The sequence below is a fragment of the Seriola aureovittata genome, chromosome 9, assembly GCF_021018895.1.
Source record: "Seriola aureovittata isolate HTS-2021-v1 ecotype China chromosome 9, ASM2101889v1, whole genome shotgun sequence".
Classification (NCBI taxonomy): domain Eukaryota; kingdom Metazoa; phylum Chordata; class Actinopteri; order Carangiformes; family Carangidae; genus Seriola; species Seriola aureovittata.
This window is the reverse complement of record NC_079372.1, coordinates 1,716,057-1,739,126: the sequence shown is the minus strand read 5'-3', so window position 1 is coordinate 1,739,126 and position 23,070 is coordinate 1,716,057. Positions and strand designations below refer to the sequence as shown.

General features: G+C 39.1%; 1 protein-coding gene across 1 annotated transcript; it reads left to right on the top strand.

The window, feature by feature from the left end:
• Positions 1-7,126: 7,126 nt before the first annotated feature.
• LOC130174859 (taste receptor type 1 member 1-like) lies at positions 7,127-17,803 on the top strand. The gene is made up of 6 exons (XM_056385091.1): positions 7,127-7,311; positions 12,241-12,556; positions 12,665-13,387; positions 13,583-13,789; positions 13,969-14,089; positions 16,875-17,803. The coding sequence occupies exons 1-6, from the start codon at positions 7,127-7,129 to the stop codon at positions 17,801-17,803; spliced, it is 2,481 nt and encodes an 826-aa protein (XP_056241066.1).
• Positions 17,804-23,070: the final 5,267 nt, after the last annotated feature.

Sequence of the window (23,070 nt, the reverse complement as noted above, 5' to 3'; positions counted from 1 at the left end):
ATGTAACTGATGATGCTTCATACCACCTGGTCGATTATGACAAAATCCCAGTAATGGCCTCATCCCTGTCAGGCCTCTCATACTGGGCGCACGGGGGTTTTGGGCTGGTCAGCTGGTCCAGCTCTGCAGTGAATCAACCAGGGTCATTGAGCACCTGACTGAAGAGGAGCTGGAGCAGGTTTTCAACGTGGACTGTTGTATAGGAGCTGACATTATTTTGTGACTTGGACAGTTCAATGAGATCATGTCACAGATGTGAGGACAGTTTTATAAAATGATTAAATAATTATAGTCTTCTACCAAATGTTGACTTTGTCTTCAATGCCTGGATGGAGTATTTCCCCTTCTTATACTTATATTTAAGTATTTGATTTTGTATAATGGGGCTCCATCTTTGGTCATCAGCTGACCTCTTGCAGCATTTTCATTGAAATGCATAGCAGTCAGATATAACCTGTAATACATTATATTGACACTGTAATTGTTGTCAAAATGGGTTTCATTGGAGTAATCAAAATCTTTGCATTAAAAATAAAATAGGAATCATGCTTACCTGCATAGCATTCCATGGTACGAGAAGACCACATTTCTGGGGCAAACCGCAGAATCAAACCCTCGATGGCTGACGTCTGATGTGTAGAAGTAAGTTTTGCTACATCTTTAGTCAGACATCATCATGAAATGATTTCTTCTTGAACAACCACAAAATAATGTAGTTTTCAGTCAGAATTATTCTATTATATAGACTTGGAGAAACTCTATTTCTTCAACATGCCCGAGCCATATAAATGTCCTGTTAGCATCCTGCATCATATAACTTAGTTGACCTTGTTATGACTATTGCTATAACCATCCACATGTTCCATTATACAACATTTGGACCTGTGCGTGATGCTAGATGCTGAATAGGATTGGGCTTCAATTTCAGTTATGTTTACGTGTAAAATTTTCAAAATAGTGGTCTGGAAAATGGTTGATGTAAACATGAATTTTCCAAATATTTTTCCAAATAAATTGCACCAATTTTAAAATCCTTGTGTCGCAACCAAAAACCGAACACATCTCTGCCATCATTGAAAAGTTGTGGAAACATATATTGCAAAATGCAGATATAGGCTAATTACCTGGCTCCATCTGACAACCCTTGTTTTGCCATTGCCTTATGCTAATGATATGTAAAGCCCCACCCCACACGTTGATGTGATTGGTCCTTAGTACCAAAGGTGGACAAAGTACACAACTTGAGTGAAAGTACATATATTACTCCAATACAAGTGAAAGTTGTTCAGTTACGTTTTTACTTGATTTAAAGTACTAGAGTGATTTTTGTAAACGCTTTGTTGTGTTGTTCCACTGTGTATTTACAGAACCTAATGACCCTGACACAACCTACTGAAGCACTGACTTACTGTAGAACTTGTAATATAAACAGCTTGTAGAATATAGTAGAACCTACTTAAAAAAATCAAGGTAACTCCTTGCCTTAAATTTTTTAAGTAATGAAGCATCAGTTGAATAAGTGAAGTGGACTACATTCAATGCACTCGAGCCCATAAACGGAATGGAATAGAATATTTAAGTTGAATGTACTAATAACAAAGTTACAGTTACTAAATATTCTTAGTTTAAACAACCCTTCCCCACCCATTTATTTAAATCAGCTTGTTAAGTTAACATTACTCTATTACCAATTCAACTAAATTGCATATTCTAATTGACCAAACTAAACCTTTTTAGCTCCTGAAACTCAAAATATGTCTTTAAATCACTCATTTAAAATACAACCAACTGCAACATTCCAGTATCCAATTTTTTATTGAATACATCTTTTTTTCAGAGAAAAAACAAAGCCATCGCCTTATAGGCTTCAAGTGTGAAATGAAAAGAAAAAAAATGTCTTTACCTCAATTTCTGTGCCTCTACAAATGTGCTTGGCACAAGGTAAATCTCAGCCCTGCCAAACACTATCATTTTAACATTTACACTTCACATGCAGTCCTCAAATTTGGTTCACAAACCAGGAAAAAAGTCAGCCCTGTTAAATACTGGCAACTAAACATTTAGCTATAAGAAATCTGTCCATTGAACATGGAAGTAAAAGAGAGGAGCGTGAAGGAAACAATGAAAAGAGAGAACAGGAGGGCAAAGAAAAAAAAACAAAGAGCAGATACGGAAAGAGCGGATGTACGGAGAACCCTACATAAGCCTCTACAGTCTACCTCCTCTCTACATTGCAAGCTGATTTTTGAGGGGTTGGAGTTTGGGTTTTAGATCTGTCTTACCCAAGTTTAACAGTAGCTGTTGGAAAAAATCAAAAGTGTTCCTCATGCATTTTGGGTAATCAAGGTGAATGGCATATGTGAGTCCAAACACAATGTACATGGCCTGGGGCAGGTTCTCAACATGTATCACGATGTTTCCCTCCAAGATAATTGCAACCGAGGTTGCATTGTGGTGAAGGGGCTGCTTGTATATACTGTCGTCCGGTTGATGGCAGAGGATTCCCACTGGCATGTTACTGTATGAACTCTCATCATCAACGCCCTGAAAAAATGAACAGGACATGATCATGTCAATATGACAACATAGTGCTACAAACAGCCTCTATAGGTACACAGATCACATGTCTGCCCAGTTTCCGCCTACTGTCCTTTCACGAATGATCTGAGGTGAACAGAGGTCATTATTTTGAAGTATGCCTCCTCCAGAGAAGTTTTCTTTTTTTTTGTTGTTAGGGAGAGAGGAGGGAGGGAGAACAGAGGAGCTAGAAAGTGGAGGTGAAGAGAGGGGAAAGGAAATAGAGGGAGAGGAGGAGAGGTAGAGAACAGGGGGAGCAGGGAGGGGAGGTGAAGGGAGGAGAAGGGAGGTAGAGAGAGAGGAGGGGAGGTAAAGAACAGGGGGAAGAGAATAGAAATAGAGGGAGAGGAGGAGAGGTAGAGAACAGGGGGAGCAGGGAGGGGAAGTGAAGAGAGGAGAAGGGAGGTAGAGAACAGCGGAGCTAGAAAGGGGAAGTGAAGGGAGGAGAAAAGAAATAGAGGGAAAGTAGAAGGGAGGTAGAGAACAGCGGAGCTAGAAAGGGGAGGTGAAGGGAGGAGAAAGGAAACAGAGGGAGAGCAGGGAAGGTAGAGAACAGGGGGAGCAGGGAAGGGAGGTGAAGGGAGGAAAAAGGAAATAGAGTGAGAGGAGGGGAGGTAGAGAACAGGGGGGAGAATAGAAATAGCGGGATAGGAGTGTAGGTAGAGAACAGGCGGAGGAGAAGAGAAATAGAGGGAGAGGAGAGGAGGTAGAGAACAGGGGGAGTAGGGAGGGGAGGGGAAAGGAAATAGAGGGAGAGGAGGGGAGGTAGAGAACAGGGGGAGCAGGGAGGGGAGGTGAAGGGAGGAGAAGGGAGGTAGAGAACAGCTGAGCTAGAAAGGGGAGGTGAAGGGAGGGGAAAGGAAATAGAGGGAGAGGAGGGGAGGTAGAGAACAGGGGGAGCAGGGAGGGGGAAAGTAGGAGAGGAGGCAAAAAAGCCAAAGTTTCTTACAGTGCAGGCCTTGAAGAAGGTGGATGGATCATCGCCGAGAATGACAGGAAGCCCCCTGAGGACAAGGCATCTGACTTCTGTCACGTCCAAAGCCTGGAGGATTGAGGGATCAGAGAGAACATCACATACTTACAAATCGGGTCCATTATGTTACTCTGAACATCATGTGCACACACAATCAATAATACGATTCAACTCCAGCAAATTCTGCACACATACATTTATTTACAACATGTGTAAATAAGCTTTCAAGCTCAATCAAGTATCAGACTGTTTTTCTAAGACATTGAAGATATAGAACTGAAAATCAACTAACCTTCGTTTGTTCCATCATGTCGGCCAAGACCTGCCCTGTGAGGCCCCTCTTTGCCTCATAGAACTCTTGTTTCAGGCTTTTACCAACCACCCTACTGAACTCCAGACACACCTGAAACATGTAAAAAAAAAAAAAAAAATTAAAACATGCTCATATTTAGTTTATTTATGAGTTGACACCATGTTGTGATATTTTGATTCAACGACACAGACTACACTCTTTAAGGCAATTGTGCTGACTGTAGCATATGAGACAAATCTATAGGCCTACCTGCTGTTCAGTAAAGAGAGCTGGCCAACGCTGACATATCTCGGTGATGGCAGGCTTGTACTTTACCACTTCATTCCTTTGTTGAATACACATTGCTCTCAAATCTGCAGCCTGCATATGGACACTGAACCATTTGGCTAACTTTCAAGTGTCTACTTCGGAGGTGGGTGAAAAATTCTGATTCAGAGCAGGGCTCAATGAAATCACACAACTGACAGCAGAATTTTACAGTTTCGTTTTCTCTTAGTTGTTCCGTGTGAGTTTTAGAGTGTACGCAAGATATGTGTGCTTTAAGTCTGTTTAAGGACTTGAATGTGCACAAACAGTCCTGGTGCAAACAAGGAAATGGTACTGTCCATGTGTAACTACCATGTTTTAACCGGTAGTTTTTAAAAAGCTGCGCCGTCCACAAATAAAACCACAATACTTCCACTTCCACTCCATCTTCAGCTAGCAAAGGAATTTGCTAACAGTGCAAAGTTTAAGAAAAGACTTTGATAGTGGCTTTCCGAATGAACACAATAGCCAACAAGCTAACATTAGTTAATTAGCAAGACAGCAAAGAGTGGGACAAATAGCCAGCTAACAAAAATTAAATCACTGTAATGAAGAAATTACACAGCTCATAATGTGACCTTGTGTGCAATACAATATTTTTCTTTTAAGTGTAGTGGAGTAAAGTCAGAAGTTTCCAGCACAGTACTCTGGGCTATCACAATCAATAGGTTATCACATTGCTTAGTCTCCCTGAGAAAGCTTATGCCAGGATAGTCAGGAGGCTCCTAACAACTATCAAACTCTTATGCAGGAGGAGCCATATGGATTTCATCTTCACCAAGGAGCCCTTGCCTAACAGTCATGCCTCAAACCATCCAGTCCTTATGTCATCAGAGTGTTCAAGCACATTTTGAGTGTGTTGGTCTCCACCCTGCCCCCTGTCACCAAGTTTGTTTGTGATTTTCATGGATAGAATGGAACGTTTGCAAGTGAGAGTGAAATGGAGAGAGAGATCGACAGATGGATCAGTGCAATGACAGCAGTAATGTGAGTGACTGTTGTGGTGAAGAGTAAGTCGAGTCTGAAACCAAAGCTCTTGTATTAAGCCGCTTTCTAATTTACTCAGCTGACCTGTGGCTGAGGCTTAATACAGTGCGCTCCATGGGTGGGCTTGTGCATAGGAATATGGTAGTTCAGCAGTTGAAAAAGTGTAGTGCCAAAAGAAACAGCTGTTTTCAAGGGAAGATAAACAGCTGAAAATATTCTAGACGAAGCATACATTTAAACGGATATTGGATTGTTTTGGAGGGCGTTTTTTTCTCATGGCCCCGTGCACAGCAACATATATCGCTCGGTTAGTCTGCCGGGTCCTGGGAGCGCTACTCTGGGTAATGTAACCACTATTCATGAGTACTGAGTACTTCATGAGAACTATCCCTTTAAAGACAGGGTAAGGAGCACAGATATCTGGAGGGAGCTCAGAGTAGAGCTTCTGCTCCGTCATGTTGGAAGGAGCCAGTTGAAATGGTTGGGATCTGATGAGGATGTCTCCTGAACACTTTCAAGGTTTCTGGGCATGTCCAACTGGTATAAGACCCCAGGGTAAACCCAGAACATACTTGAGAGATTATATATCTTATCTGGCTTGGGAAGGCCTCGTGATTTCCCCAGGAGGATATGGAAAATATTGCTGGGGAGAGAGACCTCTGAAGCACTTAGCTCGTAGCGCTGCCACCATGACCCAGCCTTGGATAAGCGATGGAAACAGATGGTTGGATATAAACAGACAAAGAAAAGAGCATTCCAGCTAGAAAGTAAAACTTGCATCATAATATCCAAGAAGATCACAATAATTACTATATAGCACTAAATACTACTGTGAAATGCTTCACCCACTGTAATGTCAAACTTTCTTAATAGCATAAATTCTTAGCATAGAATATGAAAATGTTTCAGACACGTCTGTTTTATGGTGATTGGGTCTTTTCTGAAAAATAAACCATAAATGTAAATACTGGATATGAAACAATGTGTTGTTTTAATGATGATATTTTGTCTTAGTGCTGAGTCATGGCAAAAGCAGCTGATTCACCTGTTCTAACTTCACTGTGCAATCTGTCTCATTAAATTAGAGCCTATCCCTTCCTGCCAAGCAGAACAAGGAGTCCTTCCGCCCTTCCACCAAGAGGTTGCGTGAATTCAAATTCTGGTGAGAGTCCTGGCTATTTATCACCATCAACCTGATGAGTGACTGCAAATTTTCCTCTTTCAAATGGCCCTTGGGATCCAATGTTAAATTGTGTAGGGATCATTAGTAAGAGGGCGTGATCTTTTAGCCTTAATCTAAGACAGGTGAATAGCATTAAAGTCTTTCCATAGTTATAAAAATGTATTGAGAAAGAAAAACTTGCTGAGGATTTTCAAATTTGATGCCTTTGGCTACATTGTGGTCTTCCTTTTAAATATAAGTAAGTATACTGTTGTTGATTGGACAGCATGACACGATGTTGTGATTTGGATAATTAGTATTTAAAAGTATTGAAAGAAAAAAAAAAAAAGGAAGCTGTCTCCAAGATTTTTTAAAACATACTTATACAGTAGATATATTTTCAATGTTTGTCATTATTTTTTTGCCATCCCAATATTTGTCACACAGTGAATTTAAAAACTAAAGTAAATTTTTTGTCGTACTGGCTAAAGGAGCTAGAGGAGGAGAAAGAAGAATTGTCACACTTATTCATCACTCATAGAGACATTAAAGTTGCTTGCTAATGAAGGTTATTAAACCCTGCAAGTATACATGACAGGCAGTCTGTGCAGCAATAAAGGTGCGTTTGCATACTGATTTGTGAATTTTCCTCCAACCGTGTATAGGTATGAATTTCATTCCCACATGCATGGAAATGATCACTGAGGCTTAACCACACCATGCAGTGTCTCATAAATGAGTAAAGGCAGAGGGAAATCTCAGTATAGTCAGATCAGTCACATCAGATTGGTTAAGTGTAACTACAACAATGAAACACGTCTTTGCTCCTCTGTGTCTGCTGGGATCTCTTCTTCTGCGTGCCTTGACTCAATGCCCCGTCCACACCTCAGAGTTTCAGCTGGAAGGAGATTATTTGATAGGTGGACTTTTTGATGTTCATCATGTCGATGGCCCTGTTTATCATGACCGACCAGAAGCCATCGACTGCGCCAGGTGAGTCTCATAACAAATCTTGGTGGATGCCATGATGAAACTAATTAAGAACACAAAATGATATTATGACATTATATATTATAAAGGTAGCTTTGCTTTGTAGCAAAAAACAACCCAGTCAATTGCTTCATGATCAAAGTTGCTCCATAACATTACAGCTGGAGTAGGTAATGTTTTTCAGAAACACTTTTTATGATATTTCTTTAATTTCTCTTAATATCCCAATAGCAATGAATAAATGAAATGCTCTGACAATAAACAGAAAAACTGACTGTGTCAGTCACAGGGCTGTAAAAACTCCAGCAAATCACTGCGTTCAGCCCAGATGCAATGTAGTCTGTCCGTGCACTCACACTTACTGCTGCTGACCGACACTCACCTCTGCTTATAATCAACAGTAAATATATTTTGTATGGCAATGATACATTTTGTATATATCTTATATTGTTAATAGCATTTCAGTAATGATATATATATATATATATATATATAATATATATATATATATAATATATATATATATATATATATACACACACACATACACAGTGGCAAGAAAAAGTATGTGAACCTTTTGGAATGTCATGGTTTTCTGAATAAATTTGTCATAAAATCTGATCTGATCTTCATCTAAGTCAAGGGTATTGACAAATATAATGTGTCTAAAATAATAACACAATAAAAAATCTGATCTTTCATGTCTTTATTGAACACACTCATTCAACATTCAAAATGGCAGTGGAAAAAGTAAGTGAACCCTTAGAATTAATAACTGGTTAACCCCCTCCTTAGCAGCAATAACCTCAACCAGGCGCTTCCTGTAGCTCTGGATCAGAACTGCACATCATTGAGGAGGAATTTTTGCCCGTTCTTCCTGGCAGAACTGCTTAAGCTCTGCCATATTCTTTGGACGTCTCATGTGTCTGGCTCTCTTCAAGTCAATCCATAGCATGTCTATTGGGTTGAGGTCTGGGCTCTGACTTCAAAAGGCGGATTTTGTTTTTCTGGAACCATTCTGTTGTGGACTTGCTCCGGTGTTTTGGGTCGTTGTCCTGTTTGCATCACCCACTTTCTAGAGAGTTTCAGCTGATGTACAGACATTCTCAGATTATCCTGAAGAATTCTCTGATAAACTTGGGAATTCATCTTCCCCTCAATGATTGCAAGCTGACCAGGCCCTGATGCAGCAGAGCAGGCCCAAATCATGAGGTTTCCTCCACCATACTTTACGGTTGGGATGATGTTTTCATGACGATATGCCGTGCCCTTTCTACGCCAGATGTAGTGCTGGGTGTTTTTTCCAAATAGTTCAATCTTAGTTTCATCAGTCCACGAAACATTTTGTACCGCTGTGGAGTGTCAATGTGCTCTTTTGCAAACTTCAGGCGTGCAGCAATGTTCTTTTTAGTAAGCAGTGGCTTCCTTCGTGGTGTCCTGCCGTAGATACCCTGCTTGTTCAATGTTTTACGTATTGTAGACTCATGAACAGAGATGTTAGCCAGTTCCAATGATGCCTTCAAATCTTTGGCTGTCATTCGGGGTTGTTTTTTTCCCTCACTGATGAGTCTTCGTTGTGCTCTTGGTGTCATTTTGACTGGGCGTCCACTTCTTGGTAGAGTAGCACTAGTCCTAGCGTGTCTCCATTTGTGGATTGTTTGCTTAACTGTAGACTGAGACTGTGAATTTCTAAAGTCTTTGAAATCACCTTGTAACCCTTGCCAGCTTTATGTAAATCAACAATTCTTTATCGTAGATCCTCTGAAAGCTCTTTTTGGCGAGGCATGGCTCATATAAACGTGTTCTTTTTTGCAAAACAAACTTCAAAAGTTTGAGGGGGTTTTATCAGTCAAAGTAGCTTTAGGCCACAACCCCAAACTCATTGTCTTAACGAGACTCCAGGTATGCTAAAACCTGACACCAATTAACTTTTTTGAGGTCATTAATTCAAGGGTTCACATACTTTTTCTACAAGCACTATAAGGATTTTTTTGGTTATTCGCAATAAAGACATGAAAGATACATTTTTTGTGGTATTATTTAAGACACAATATATTTGTCAATACCCTTGACTTAGATGAATATCAGATCACATTTTATGACAAATTTACACAGAAAATCATGAAATTCCAAAAGGTTCACATATTTTTTCTTGCCACTGTATATATTTATATGTGTTGTTCATATGTATGTCCATAATAATACAATAGACAAGTTACATACCACATTGGATTATTATTTTTTGTGTAGCATAGAAAAAGAGATACTAAATAAAACAATGTCATTGTTTATGCTGTAAGTGTAAGCAAAACGCATGTATCATTTTAAAGATTTTATTTTTAAAAAGTCTGAACAGATTGTGCATATAAATAAGAATGCACAATAATAAAATGCAAATTGAAATATTTACATATGTATAAAAAGAAAAAAAACGACAGTCAAAAGTTTGGACACACTCCGTATATGATTCCATGTGTGGCAGCATGGAAACGCAGGAGTTGTGATGTTGTGGTGTCCGTTCCACATCTGTGGACATTTCTGGCTGATGCACCAGGTAGGATGACCTGTAACTGGAAGGCCTGGGTGAGGAGCATCTGCTGATGTAACATATCAAACAACAGATAACAAACATGATTTTTTTCTTATTATAGAACAGAGCTTTATTGAATTTTGTACCAGTAGTATAGCTAACTTAGTATTACTAGTGTAATACTAACTTTGTTTCCAGCTTTGCCTGAAATACAGCCTTACTGCAGGTGGCTACCAGCTAGCAGCGATAAGTCATTGCATCTAATTGTATTTCCAATCGCAAATGACCAAACATACTAGCTTGACAGCACTGAGTACGAGCAACAGTCATGTTGCTAATCATTATGGTAATCTTATATGTTTTATTACTTGTGAATGATACTCAACGACAATCACTGCTCCGTTCTGCTCCGCCCCCCTCTCTCTCCTGTCCACTGAGCAGTGTGTGTGTGTGTTTTAGGGGCGTGGCCTTGGAGGGATGCCTGAAGGGAGGGGGTGGGAGTTTTTTGGTTGGATACTTTCAAAATCTAGCTAACTCAGGCTAACATCTAACACAACAGATTACTTCCAGCCTTAAGTCTGAATTTATTCCTTGTTCAATAAAATGACCTTGTAGCATCCATATCTCTACAGGGGAACAAGAGTGACAGTGATATTTGAACCTGTAGAAATAGTATTGTTTGAAGCCCTCCAGCAAAACTGTTGCAAATAATAGGTTTTGACGCTTGACAATTTAAAATTTTTAACCCTTCTCTCCTGCTTTCCTTTCTCTGTCCTCAGTCAACCCTTAATTCTGTCAAGTTATCGGAGGTTTCAGCTGATGTACAGACATTCTCAGATTATCCTGAAGAATTCTCTGATAAACTTGGGAATTCATCTTCCCCTCAATGATTGCAAGCTGACCAGGCCCTGATGCAGCAGAGCAGGCCCAAATCATGAGGTTTCCTCCACCATACTTTACGGTTGGGATGATGTTTTCATGACGATATGCCGTGCCCTTTCTACGCCAGATGTAGTGCTGGGTGTTTTTTCCAAATAGTTCAATCTTAGTTTCATCAGTCCACGAAACATTTTGTACCGCTGTGGAGTGTCAATGTGCTCTTTTGCAAACTTCAGGCGTGAAAGATACATTTTTTGTGGTATTATTTAAGACACAATATATTTGTCAATACCCTTGACTTAGATGAATATCAGATCACATTTTATGACAAATTTACACAGAAAATCATGAAATTCCAAAAGGTTCACATATTTTTTCTTGCCACTGTATATATTTATATGTGTTGTTCATATGTATGTCCATAATAATACAATAGACAAGTTACATACCACATTGGATTATTATTTTTTGTGTAGCATAGAAAAAGAGATACTAAATAAAACAATGTCATTGTTTATGCTGTAAGTGTAAGCAAAACGCATGTATCATTTTAAAGATTTTATTTTTAAAAAGTCTGAACAGATTGTGCATATAAATAAGAATGCACAATAATAAAATGCAAATTGAAATATTTACATATGTATAAAAAGAAAAAAAACGACAGTCAAAAGTTTGGACACACTCCGTATATGATTCCATGTGTGGCAGCATGGAAACGCAGGAGTTGTGATGTTGTGGTGTCCGTTCCACATCTGTGGACATTTCTGGCTGATGCACCAGGTAGGATGACCTGTAACTGGAAGGCCTGGGTGAGGAGCATCTGCTGATGTAACATATCAAACAACAGATAACAAACATGATTTTTTTCTTATTATAGAACAGAGCTTTATTGAATTTTGTACCAGTAGTATAGCTAACTTAGTATTACTAGTGTAATACTAACTTTGTTTCCAGCTTTGCCTGAAATACAGCCTTACTGCAGGTGGCTACCAGCTAGCAGCGATAAGTCATTGCATCTAATTGTATTTCCAACAGCAAATGACCAAACATACTAGCTTGACAGCACTGAGTACGAGCAACAGTCATTATGGTAATCTTATATGTTTTATTACTTGTGAATGAGTCTCAACGACAATCACTGCTCCGTTCTGCTCCGCCCCCCTCTCTCTCCTGTCCACTGAGCAGTGCGTGTGTGTGTTTTAGGGGCGTGGCCTTGGAGGGATGCCTGAAGGGAGGGGGTGGGAGTTTTTTGGTTGGATACTTTCAAAATCTAGCTAACTCAGGCTAACATCTAACACAACAGATTACTTCCAGCCTTAAGTCTGAATTTATTCCTTGTTCAATAAAATGACCTTGTAGCATCCATATCTCTACAGGGGAACAAGAGTGACAGTGATATTTGAACCTGTAGAAATAGTATTGTTTGAAGCCCTCCAGCAAAACTGTTGCAAATAATAGGTTTTGACGCTTGACAATTTAAAATTTTTAACCCTTCTCTCCTGCTTTCCTTTCTCTGTCCTCAGTCAACCCTTAATTCTGTCAAGTTATCGGAGGTTTCAGCTGATGAGATTCTCTGTAGAGGAAATCAACAACTCTACCAACCTACTGCCAAATGTATCTCTTGGCTATGAGATATTTGACCACTGCTCAGATATACAGAACTTTCCAGGTATTTTCAACCTCATTTCTGTCAGTGGCTTGATCCAACCTTGGGGTGAACCACACAAACAACACGGACATGAGTCTAATGTGTCCAGAGTGATAGCAGTGGTTGGTCCTTTTTCAAGCACTCAGGCCCTGACTGTAGCCCCACTACTAATGGCGGATCTCATTCCTATGGTAAGCCTCTACCCCACACCCATAATACTGTCTTATATCAGTACAGTTCAGTATTATTGTCGTTTATTTCATTTGAAACAGCTTGCTTTATGTATTCTCTTTCAACAGGTCAATTATGGATCTTCTAGTTCTATTTTTTCAAAAACATTAAAATTTCCATCTTTCCTGCGAACAGTGCATCCCAATAAGGACATGATAGAAGTGATTGTTAACATCATACTGCACTTCAACTGGCGCTGGGTTGCTTTCCTTAATAGTGATGATGAATTTGGCATTGATGGACAGGAATTGTTCATCAAGAGGATTAAGGACACTGAGATCTGCCTGGCGTACACCAAAGGTCTCAATGACAATACAAATTACTCTAAAATATTCAGACAGATAGAGGTACAGAGGATAAATATCATTATTGTTTTTGCTCCTGAAATGACTGCTGAAGCTCTCATCGAGTCAGCAATACAACTAAATGTCACCAACAAAGTGTGGATAGCAGGAGATGCCTGGTCCTTAAATAAAAGGCTCTCCAAGAAGAAAGGGATCAGAAATATTGGAACTGTACTTGGGGTGTCTCAGTCAGTAGTGATGATACCTGGTTTTAGTAATTTTATCTATTCTTCCAAAAGTCAGACTCACTGTGAAAATGCAGGACAGCAGTTCTGTAATCAGATTTGCAACTGTAGTAACCTGAGTCAAGAAGATATCGTTTCTGCAGACCCATCTTTCTCTTTTCCTGTTTATTCTGCTGTATATTCAATCGCTCATGCCATACACAATGCTTTGCAATGTGGAGCTGGAACATGTAATGACAATATTACAGTGAACCCACAAATGGTAAGTACACAATTTTGTATTTCAATTTATGTAATTCAGTCTCAATATAGATGCATATGTACAAGTTCACTGTTGTGATGTAGAACATGCAAAAAAAAGAAAGAAATATTATTTAACAATCTGTTTAATCAGCATACACATTTTTCATTGTGAACACATGCAAGTAATGGTCGTCTGTGTGTGTGTCTACATCAGGTTCTAGCAGAGCTGAAGAAGTCAAACTTTACACTTTTAAATCAAAGTATTCAGTTTGATGAGAATGGTGACCCCAAGTTTGGACCCTATTCTATCATTTTCTGGAATCGCAGCGGTGATGCAGAGGAGGTCGGCTTTTATCATTTTCACACATTGGTGAAATTCTTCATCAACAACACCAAAATTCATTGGTACACAAACGGAGAAGTACGTTGACTTTTCCTTAATGAAATATGCGTAGTATAATGTGTTGTATAAAACTGTGAATCAAGTGTTTTATGTTTTATACAGTATGTGGTGCTAAAAAATAAATGATTTCATTACTCTCACTTACTAGTCTCTACCCCTCAGTATTTGATTTGCTGCTTAACAATTGTGTTGTACAGGCACCTACTTCACTATGTTCCCCAGAATGTCCAGTAGGACATGCAAAAGAGCAAGATGGAATCCACAAATGCTGCTTCAATTGTGAAATCTGTCTGAATGGAACTTACATCAACAGCACAGGTAAATTATTACACATAAAGACAAGAAACTAAAATTGCCGCATTGCAGTTGTATGCCTCTGCCATCCAGCCAACTTCCAGGAAATATGGTCACAATCTTCCCCTCCCAAGTTACACAATTGAACAATGGCCAGAAGTATTTTTGCAGAACATTATGATGTCACGGTGAAATTGACCTTTGAACCTTTGGATATGAAATGTCATCACTTCATCATTTTATTCATTCATTATAATTAGCATATACATTTTTGAGTTATGGCCAAAAACGTGTTTTGTGATGTCACAGTGACCTTGACCTTTGACCACCAAATTCCAATCAGTTCATCATGTTTTCTGATTTATTGAATTCATAACAACGTGGGGTCACTGTGACCCTGAACTTTGACCTCTGGCCACAAAAACCTAATCAGTTCATCTTTTTTGGGGGGGATTTATGTCTTTAATGGGATAGGGTCAGGGAGAGATAGGCAGGGAACATGGGAGGGGATACACACAGCAAAGGGCTCGGGCTGGATTTGCACCCATGTTGCTGTGGTAAGGACTGAGCATATTTGGAACGTGCTCAACCAGGTGAGCCACCAGGGCGCCCCCTAATCACTTCATCTTTGAGTCCAAGTGAATGCTTGTGCCAAATCTGAAGAAATTCTCTCAAGGTGGTCTGGAGACACCACATTCAATAGGCCAAAAATGTATTTTGTGAGCTCCCAGTGACCTTTGAACACTAAAAATCTTATCAGTTCATTCTTGAGTCCAAATGGACGTTTATGCCAAATTTAAAAGTGAGGGTGAAGGTCCAGAGATATTGCTTTCACGAGAATGGACGGATGGACTGACAACCCAAAAACATAAGGCCTCCAACCCTGGCTGTTGATGACATGGAGGTTAATTACAGATAAATGTTATATAATAATATAATAAGTTTTTTTCATGGCTTAAATGGTTTAACAGTAATTTCTATAAATTATGTAGAATCATTTTTTAAAGATTCACTATTGTCTTCAACAACAGAATTAACCAATTTCCTGTAGTGAAATAAATTATAAGTGCTGTTACAATTTTCTCTAGGGTGGTTATTACTATGGTTACAGTTAAAGGTGTAATGTGTAGGATTGTGCTACTTGCTCCACCTCCATAGGGGGCAGCATTTCACCTCTTCGCCCCTGTCCAGTTAATTATATTGTTGTTTTTCCCATGTTCCTTATGATTTTGAATACTTGTAATCCTTGTAATGTCCTTGTATTTACCTATGAAAATATGAAGACAAGGGGATAGTGTATGATACATGGGTGTCAGGCTACAGCAGCATGAGGAAGGGATGATGACATCATCACAAAGGCAGTATCAGAAAATAAGGTTTATTTTCAGGTAGGTTTTTACTTACAAGATATCTGGCTTGGTGTTTGATGCATTATATGATACATTTTTAAACCCCTGCTGAGCAGAATGTGCAAAAGATGACAGTATAGAAAATATATGTTCTGTGCAGGAATAATACTCCAAGGTGTTACTGTAATGTGGTTGTTGATGATTGAAGAGGCCAGACGCAGAAGAAAAGGCAGGTGCTGGTCCATCACTGGGGAGGACTGGACAGAAATTCTGATCCTGATACAGACAAACATGGGATAGGACAATTTTCTTTAGATCATACAAACATATAGGTCTGTTGTTGAATATGCTAAAATGTATACAGTATTAAGCAGTGGTATAACCCTGGTATAAATATTCATTATTCTGAATCAGCAGTATGAACATGGCTACACTTTGGCTCTGATATAATCATAGTGGTATAGACAAGTGGTGTAGAGTGGAGCAGGTTGACAGCTGAGGGGAAGAAGGAGATCCTGAACCCGCTGGTTCTGGATCAAACAGTGTCTTTGTCTGACTTGTAAAAGAAAAGTTACTGACGCATCTAGCTGGACAACAGCCACAGGAACAGGCTAAATTGTACAAAATCACTAGAACGTACAGAATCACTAGAAGATCATACATTTATACCACTTGAAGTGTTTGTCATTAGTTGCCCTAATGATACTTTTTGCTACAGACCAACATTAGATGTTACTCACCAGTCTAAAAGAAAAGTTGCAGCTTGGCATCAAACCGCATCTCTTAACCTGGACCTGTCTCCAGCGGTGGGAAGACACACCAGGATTTACTCGTGTTTTCTTCTTTTCTTTGCCCTTAATCGTGGTTTCTTGTCAGAGTGGTCCTTCGGGATGGAGATCAAGATCACTTTCTAGGAGCTTCAGCTATCTCTGCGTTTCTGTGATGCTAGTTGGGATGAAGAGTCAGGAGTTTTTTTTTTTTAGTCAGGCGTTGTATTGTAACTTCAAGCTCTGGAGGAAGCTCTTCTTCTTCGTGGGACTGAGGGCAGACACTGACTCACACAGCATCTAGTGTCATAAAGTGGTATTACAACATGGTCCAGGACGTGGCTAGTTGGTTAGCATGCTCATTTCAGTAAATATCTTTGAAATACAATTGATGGTGGTCTTGTCTGTGGCTCCTTCACATACTGTTTGTAGTGTTAATTCATTTTTGGAACATTTTAATCTGAAATTCTGGCCAGATCTTACACATTTCACCTTTAAAGCAAGCTTCTTTTTTTTTTTAAGGAAGAGCTCATTTTAGGACAGCGTAACAGTTTCACAGATCAAACATCTAATGCTGCTTCCTCAACTGTTTGACTTGTCTTTACATCTTTTGATCTCTCTTTTGTCTGTCTTTATTTTTCAAAAGTAATCCTTACCCTTTCTGACAAATTGTCCCTCTCCCATGTGAAACAGAGGATCCCTACAAGTGCATCAACTGTAAGGAGACAGAATGGTCTGCAGAAGGAAGTACATCATGCAATCTGCGGGTGGTGGAGTACACCCCATTCACAGACAGTGAGGCTATACTGATCATGGTCGGGGCCTGGGCCCTGGTGGGCCTCACACTAGCCATGTCTGTTCTCTTTGCCATCAACTACAACACCCCTATTGTCAGATCTGCTGGGGGACCCATGTGCTTCCTAATTTTAGGCTGCCTCAGTCTGTGTAGTCTTAGTGTGTTCTTTTACTTTGATAAGCCAACAGTTTCTTTCTGTATCTTAAGGCTCTTACCATTCATTTTGTTCTACACTGTCTGTCTGGCATGTTTTGTTGTGCGATCCTTTCAAATTGTTTGCGTTTTCAAAATGGCTGCCAAGTTCCCCAAGCTCTACAGTTGGTGGATAAAATATCATGGACAATGGCTGGTCATCACTGGGGCTTTTGTTATTCAGGCACTCTTTCTTCTCATTGGCTATTCTTGTGGAGCCCCCAAGCCCTACAATGAAACACTTTGGTACCCAGACAAAATAATACTGAGCTGTGACATGGGTCTGAAAGCAAACTCTGGTTCTGTGATTTTACTTGTGTCTTTGTGCTCCCTTTGCTTCATTTTCTCCTACATGGGAAAAGACCTCCCAAAAAATTACAATGAGGCCAAAGCAATAACATTCTGCCTGCTCCTGCTGATCCTCACCTGGATCATCTTCTTTACCGTGCACGTGCTTTACCGTGGAAAGTACATCCAAACTCTTAACGCTCTTGCAGTACTCTCCAGTCTCTTCTCCTTTCTGTTGTGGTATTTCCTCCCAAAATGTTACATCATCATTTTTCAACCCCACAAAAACACACAGCAGTACTTCCAAGGTCTCATTCAGAATTACACAAAAACAATTAGCCAGTAGCTGCCACCAGTAAATATGAGTGACAGAAAAGCGGAACTGCCTAAGGATTTCTGAATGCCTCTGTACATACTGTACATATGTTGGACGGACAACCCAAAAACATAATGCTTCTAATAATAAAAGCATAATGATCTGAGTGTCGCCGGCGCAAAGGCATAAAAATGTGGCTTTTTAAAATAGTATGACATTTTTATCTCATTTACTTTTTCTTTCAAGGTTTCAGCTAATTTTTTTACAGATACATATTATTATCTTTTATGGAGTGTATTGTGGAATGTATTGACAAGAACAACATCAGAATGAATTAAAAACAAGAAGCAATACAAATGGTCTAACTAGAGGGACATTTACTGTAATTTCAGATGATTGGAAACATGTCCCCAAAAAGAAGCTTTTACTAAAGATTCTAAGTAGCATTTATACGGCTGATTGTGTCAACAATGTAGAATATTGCACTGCTGATTGTTTAACTAATGCATCTTAAACAAACCATTTTTGGTGATACTGCTCAATTATGCAGACATTAATGGGGGTTTCCCTCCAAATTGTTGAGCCATTTAGCAAGCAAAATGAAGATTAAATAACAGTTATATGTCACTTCTTGCCAGACCTTTGTGGCCTTGTTAGACAAACATTTACATCATCCACACTTAGAATATATTCTTCAATAAGTAGAAGAAAAGTAGAAGAAATCTGTTACCTTCTTTGCAGTCTTTGGAAGTTCTTATTTCTAAGAATATGTGCTTGTATTGTCATTAACATGGTATGGATTACATTATCATAACATATGAGATAGCTGGGATTACATTATAGGAAATAAGATAGATATGATTGATAAATTATCGAATTATCAATGAACATGTGGTTTATGGTGAATTTCCGTTTACATGTACAACAGTCACATAACAATAAGAGTGATTAAATAAACAACATAATATGGAATTTGTATTTTCCTCTCTGTTCAATCGTTTTTGAGGTTGATGTTATACTAATCTGACCACATGATGGCACCACCTCACAGTGACAGCAGCTGGTAGGCACAGTCACAGCAGTTACAGTGGATATAAAGTCTACACAACCCTGTTAAAATGCCAGGTTTTTGTCATAGGAAAAAATGAGACCAAAAAAAATGAATGTGGTTGCATAAGTGTGCACACCATCTTATAACTGGGGATGAAGCTATGTTCAGAATCACATTCAAACTCATGTTAAATAATGGTCAGTACAAACATGCTATCAATTAAAGTGATTCTGGTGAATGACTGATTAACCCCAAATAAAGTTCAGCTGTTCTGTGGATTTTCCTGACACTTACTCAGTTGAATCTCACAGAAAAAGCCATGGTCCACAAAGAGCACAGAGAGCATCAAAGGATCTCATTGTTGAGAGGTATCTGTCAGGAGAAGGGTACAAAAGAGTTTCCAAGGCATCAGATATACCATGGAACACAGTGAAGACAGTCATCAACAATTGGAGAAAATATGGCAGTGACATTACCAAGAACTGGATGTCCCTCCAAAACTGATGAAAAGACAAGAAGAGAACTGGTGAGGGAGGCTGCCGATTTGAAATCATGGTGTAGTGCCTTAAAATGCAATGAAATTATCTGCATGTAATCAATGTTATTGCAACAATTATAATAAAAAATAATAAAGGCTGTCTGTTTTTCTCTTGCTGCAATTATGAACCTTTAACTTTAGGTTTCTGATCTTAACTTACTTTTGACACTATTTTCAACTGTCTACATTTACCACAAATAAACTCCATCACTGCCTAAAAAACACTGTTTTTAATGTCCATGTCTTCAGTCTTTGTATCTTATTCTACAAGCTTTTATTCTCCAGATTCTACAGTGAGTCAGTAGGTTGCTTCAGAGTCATCAGGTTCAGTAAATGTGGAACAATACAACAATGTGTTGACAGTGCCTTGATAAAATCTAAACGAGTGAGTTATATAAAAGTTCCTCCCCCGTACAGTGTTTATTTCTGCTGTAAAGTTGGGCATTTTAAAATGGGAGTTTGTGGAGATTTCAAAGCAGGAGAAAACTTTGCACATCTATTCTGTGAAGCAGGTGCATGGGAACAGGATGTGGGATCCAAAGTGGCAAACAAATGCAGCAAACAATTTATTGTGACGTTTCAGTTTGAGACCGAGTCTGATGAAGGCAGATGAAGCCTGAAACGTTGCAATAAATTGTTTAATGCAAGTCAGACAGTGTGTGGTATCTTTTTGATTGCCAGTCTATGGAGACTGCCTGGCTTTTAGAGCCAGCCTCAAGCAGCAATTTGAAGAAGTGCAGTTTTTGGTACTTCCATGTTGGCTTCATTTTTTCAGCCTCGGAGGTTGCTGCTTGGCTAAGTCCAGTCTCTTCCAAAAATATGAATATAGCTCTATACCTCACATGCCCTGAATTCAATTGTAACAATGTTTTTTAGTTCAAGCTTTATGTGTGATATTTTTTCCAATTTTGTCAATTTGTTTTTCCAAAAGTCTTTCTTGCTGCTGCAGAGGACAATGAATAATCACATGTTCTAATGTTCTACTTTTCTACTCAAAGTATGTCCAAATCTCATCCTTGATATGATGTCTTTTTTTTTTTTAAGATCTGCTGGTTTCTCTCATTTCTCCAACCTTCCTCTGGATATTGTAGTAATAGCTGCCTTTGGCTTCCCTGTTCCATTCTTCTTGCCATTTCTTTACCATTTCTGATTTGAGTATACTTTTAACGTCCACCTTATTATAATTTACTGCAATATCTACTTCTGATTTTTTTAGTTGCATCTTCTCCATATCTGTCCATCAGTTTGTTCCCCTCCACCCCAATATGAGCTGGAACCCAAATGAATTTCACACTACTTCCTGTTTTGATCATTCTGAAGATTGTTTGACATACTTCCTAAACAATATCTTTTCTCGCTTCTGACTGTATATTCTTGACACTGGTTAATGCGCTACTAGAATCCGACCCAATTAGTACTTAACTATGACAATGAATTATTTTCCACTACGTTCACTACTTAATGTAAACCTATTTGATACACAGCTCTTTATGGAAAACAGTGATTACAGCCTAAATTATATATATTTTTGAGCAATGGAGTTTAACTGGGTTAAAACAAACTGTGAAAGAACTTTGGGACTGTGGGATTTGGGATATTTTGTGAAAGTCTTTAAATATATGAATATTTTTGGTTTTGCACTAAGGTTTTGTGCTTGTGTTGTTTTTGGATTTGAATATGGTCATTTCATGTGCAGGTTGTACATTTTGAGCGGTGTTCTTTTGTGAAATGTTTAAAAAGAAAATCAGCAAACAAAACAAATGGTGAGTGATTGGAGCTGGAGCACATCTGAGAACTCCAGTCAGACTCAACCTTGATGACCTGGACTCTGACTCAGATAATGGGGACTCGACTCAGAGCGGTGACTCAGACTTGAACTCTGGAGACTCGAGACTCGACTTGGACTCGAGGTGTAGTGACACTACAACACTGCTTTAAACTCAAAAGTCAGTTTAAATACGTTGATGAAACGATCCCTTTTTTTTTTTTTATCTTCGATTAAAGGGAAACTTGAAATGAATGAAAATACTGACATGTCGTGGTCTGAGATGTGCAGGAAGTTTAAACTTGGTTTAAGTAAGTACTGCACTATTGAGTTCCAATAGATGTCTTGCATGCATGTCACATTACATTAAATTAGATGCATTGACACATCTATATGAGTATTGGTCTTTACTTTTATACCTTGATGAAAGAAATTGATGTTAGATGTTTATGATATGTACAGTTTTTTGGCTGGCCTTAGCTGGAAGTACATCTGTATGATGACTACAACACTTAAGCTGGCTGTTCATCAGCTGTAAAAGCGGGTGACTCAGTCAGTCTCCCTCTCTCTTCCTGGGGATGTTTATCCATGAACTTTATTTCCTGGGATCTGTCGGGACAATTTTGCAAGTGCTGCTAATACACAACAATGGAACCAAATCATTGAAATTATTATTACAATTATATCAGCAATTTAATACTATCAATTCATATTTCATCAGTTCTGAAAACTTTAATCCGATCCAAAAATTCAAATCAAGTCAGAAACTCAAAAACAGGTTGTTCAAATAGGCTTCAATATGGCACATCAATTCTCTATCTGAATTTCAGAACCAAAAATATACACTGGAAATAAAGGTTTTGGAATTGCAAAACCTGAAAGTGACTATTTGATAAATGAAGTATTCCAGAGTGGCTGAATGTCAAAATTTGGTAATCAGTTGTTGATGTGTTTCCAATTATTATGGCAATGGCAATACACAACTGCATTATCCTCCCCAAAAGCGCAGACACACGCGCTCTCTCTCTCTCTCTCTCTGTCTCTCTATCTCTCTCTCTGCCACCCCCCCACCCCACCCCCACGTCTCTGAGGATTTCGGCCTTGGGAAGGAGCCTTGCTGCAGGGGGTATGTGACCATTCCAGAGGGTAAATTGCCATTTTGTTGTGGCTATTCAGCTTCCTGACGAGGAGAAGGGGAGGATGGACCGTGAAACTAGGAACGAATTGGTAAATAGTGCCACTTAGCATGGCATATGGCGCGTCTGGGGAGCTGAACGCTGACACCAACAAATTGAAAATTTCATACCAATTTCAGAACTACATTCGCCACACACGTTGACGCGCAGAATTGTTTTTTTTTTTTGCGTACTCTTCCACTTGTGATGAGTTCAAGGCCTGCTGCAGTGTTAGTCTGGGGTCATTTAAAGTTGCAGGGTGATAAATGGTCCAGTTTAGAATTTAAATGAGTCTAAATATTTAAAACGATAAGAAGTTACGTTACCTACAGCAGCTTTTTTTTTTTTTTCTTTTTTGTTTTAACGGCTAACACGCTCTACTTACTTTTACTTTTAAAGAATCATTTTGTTAAAGTCGCTTCTGCTGAGGGGACACATATTTCTCTTCTACAAAATACGGAGCGAGGAAAATCGGAGGAACGCCCCATGGCTTTTCACTTGTACCTTTCAATTTTCCACTTTGGTCAGATAATGGGGAAGTCCTGGGAAAAAAAAACAAAAAAAAAACTTGGCCTGAATCTGGTTCATCCTTTTGCGCCTACAGCAAAAACAAAACGTGCTTTAAGTGGAGGCCATTTGCGTTTGCTGGCCATATGGGATTTGTCTGAACAATTGTTTTCGTTTAAATCAACAGGTCCCTCGCACATCAGGTGCTGATGCTGAGAGACCTGGCCTCCTATTTCCCTAAACTTCAAATGACCCCCGTTT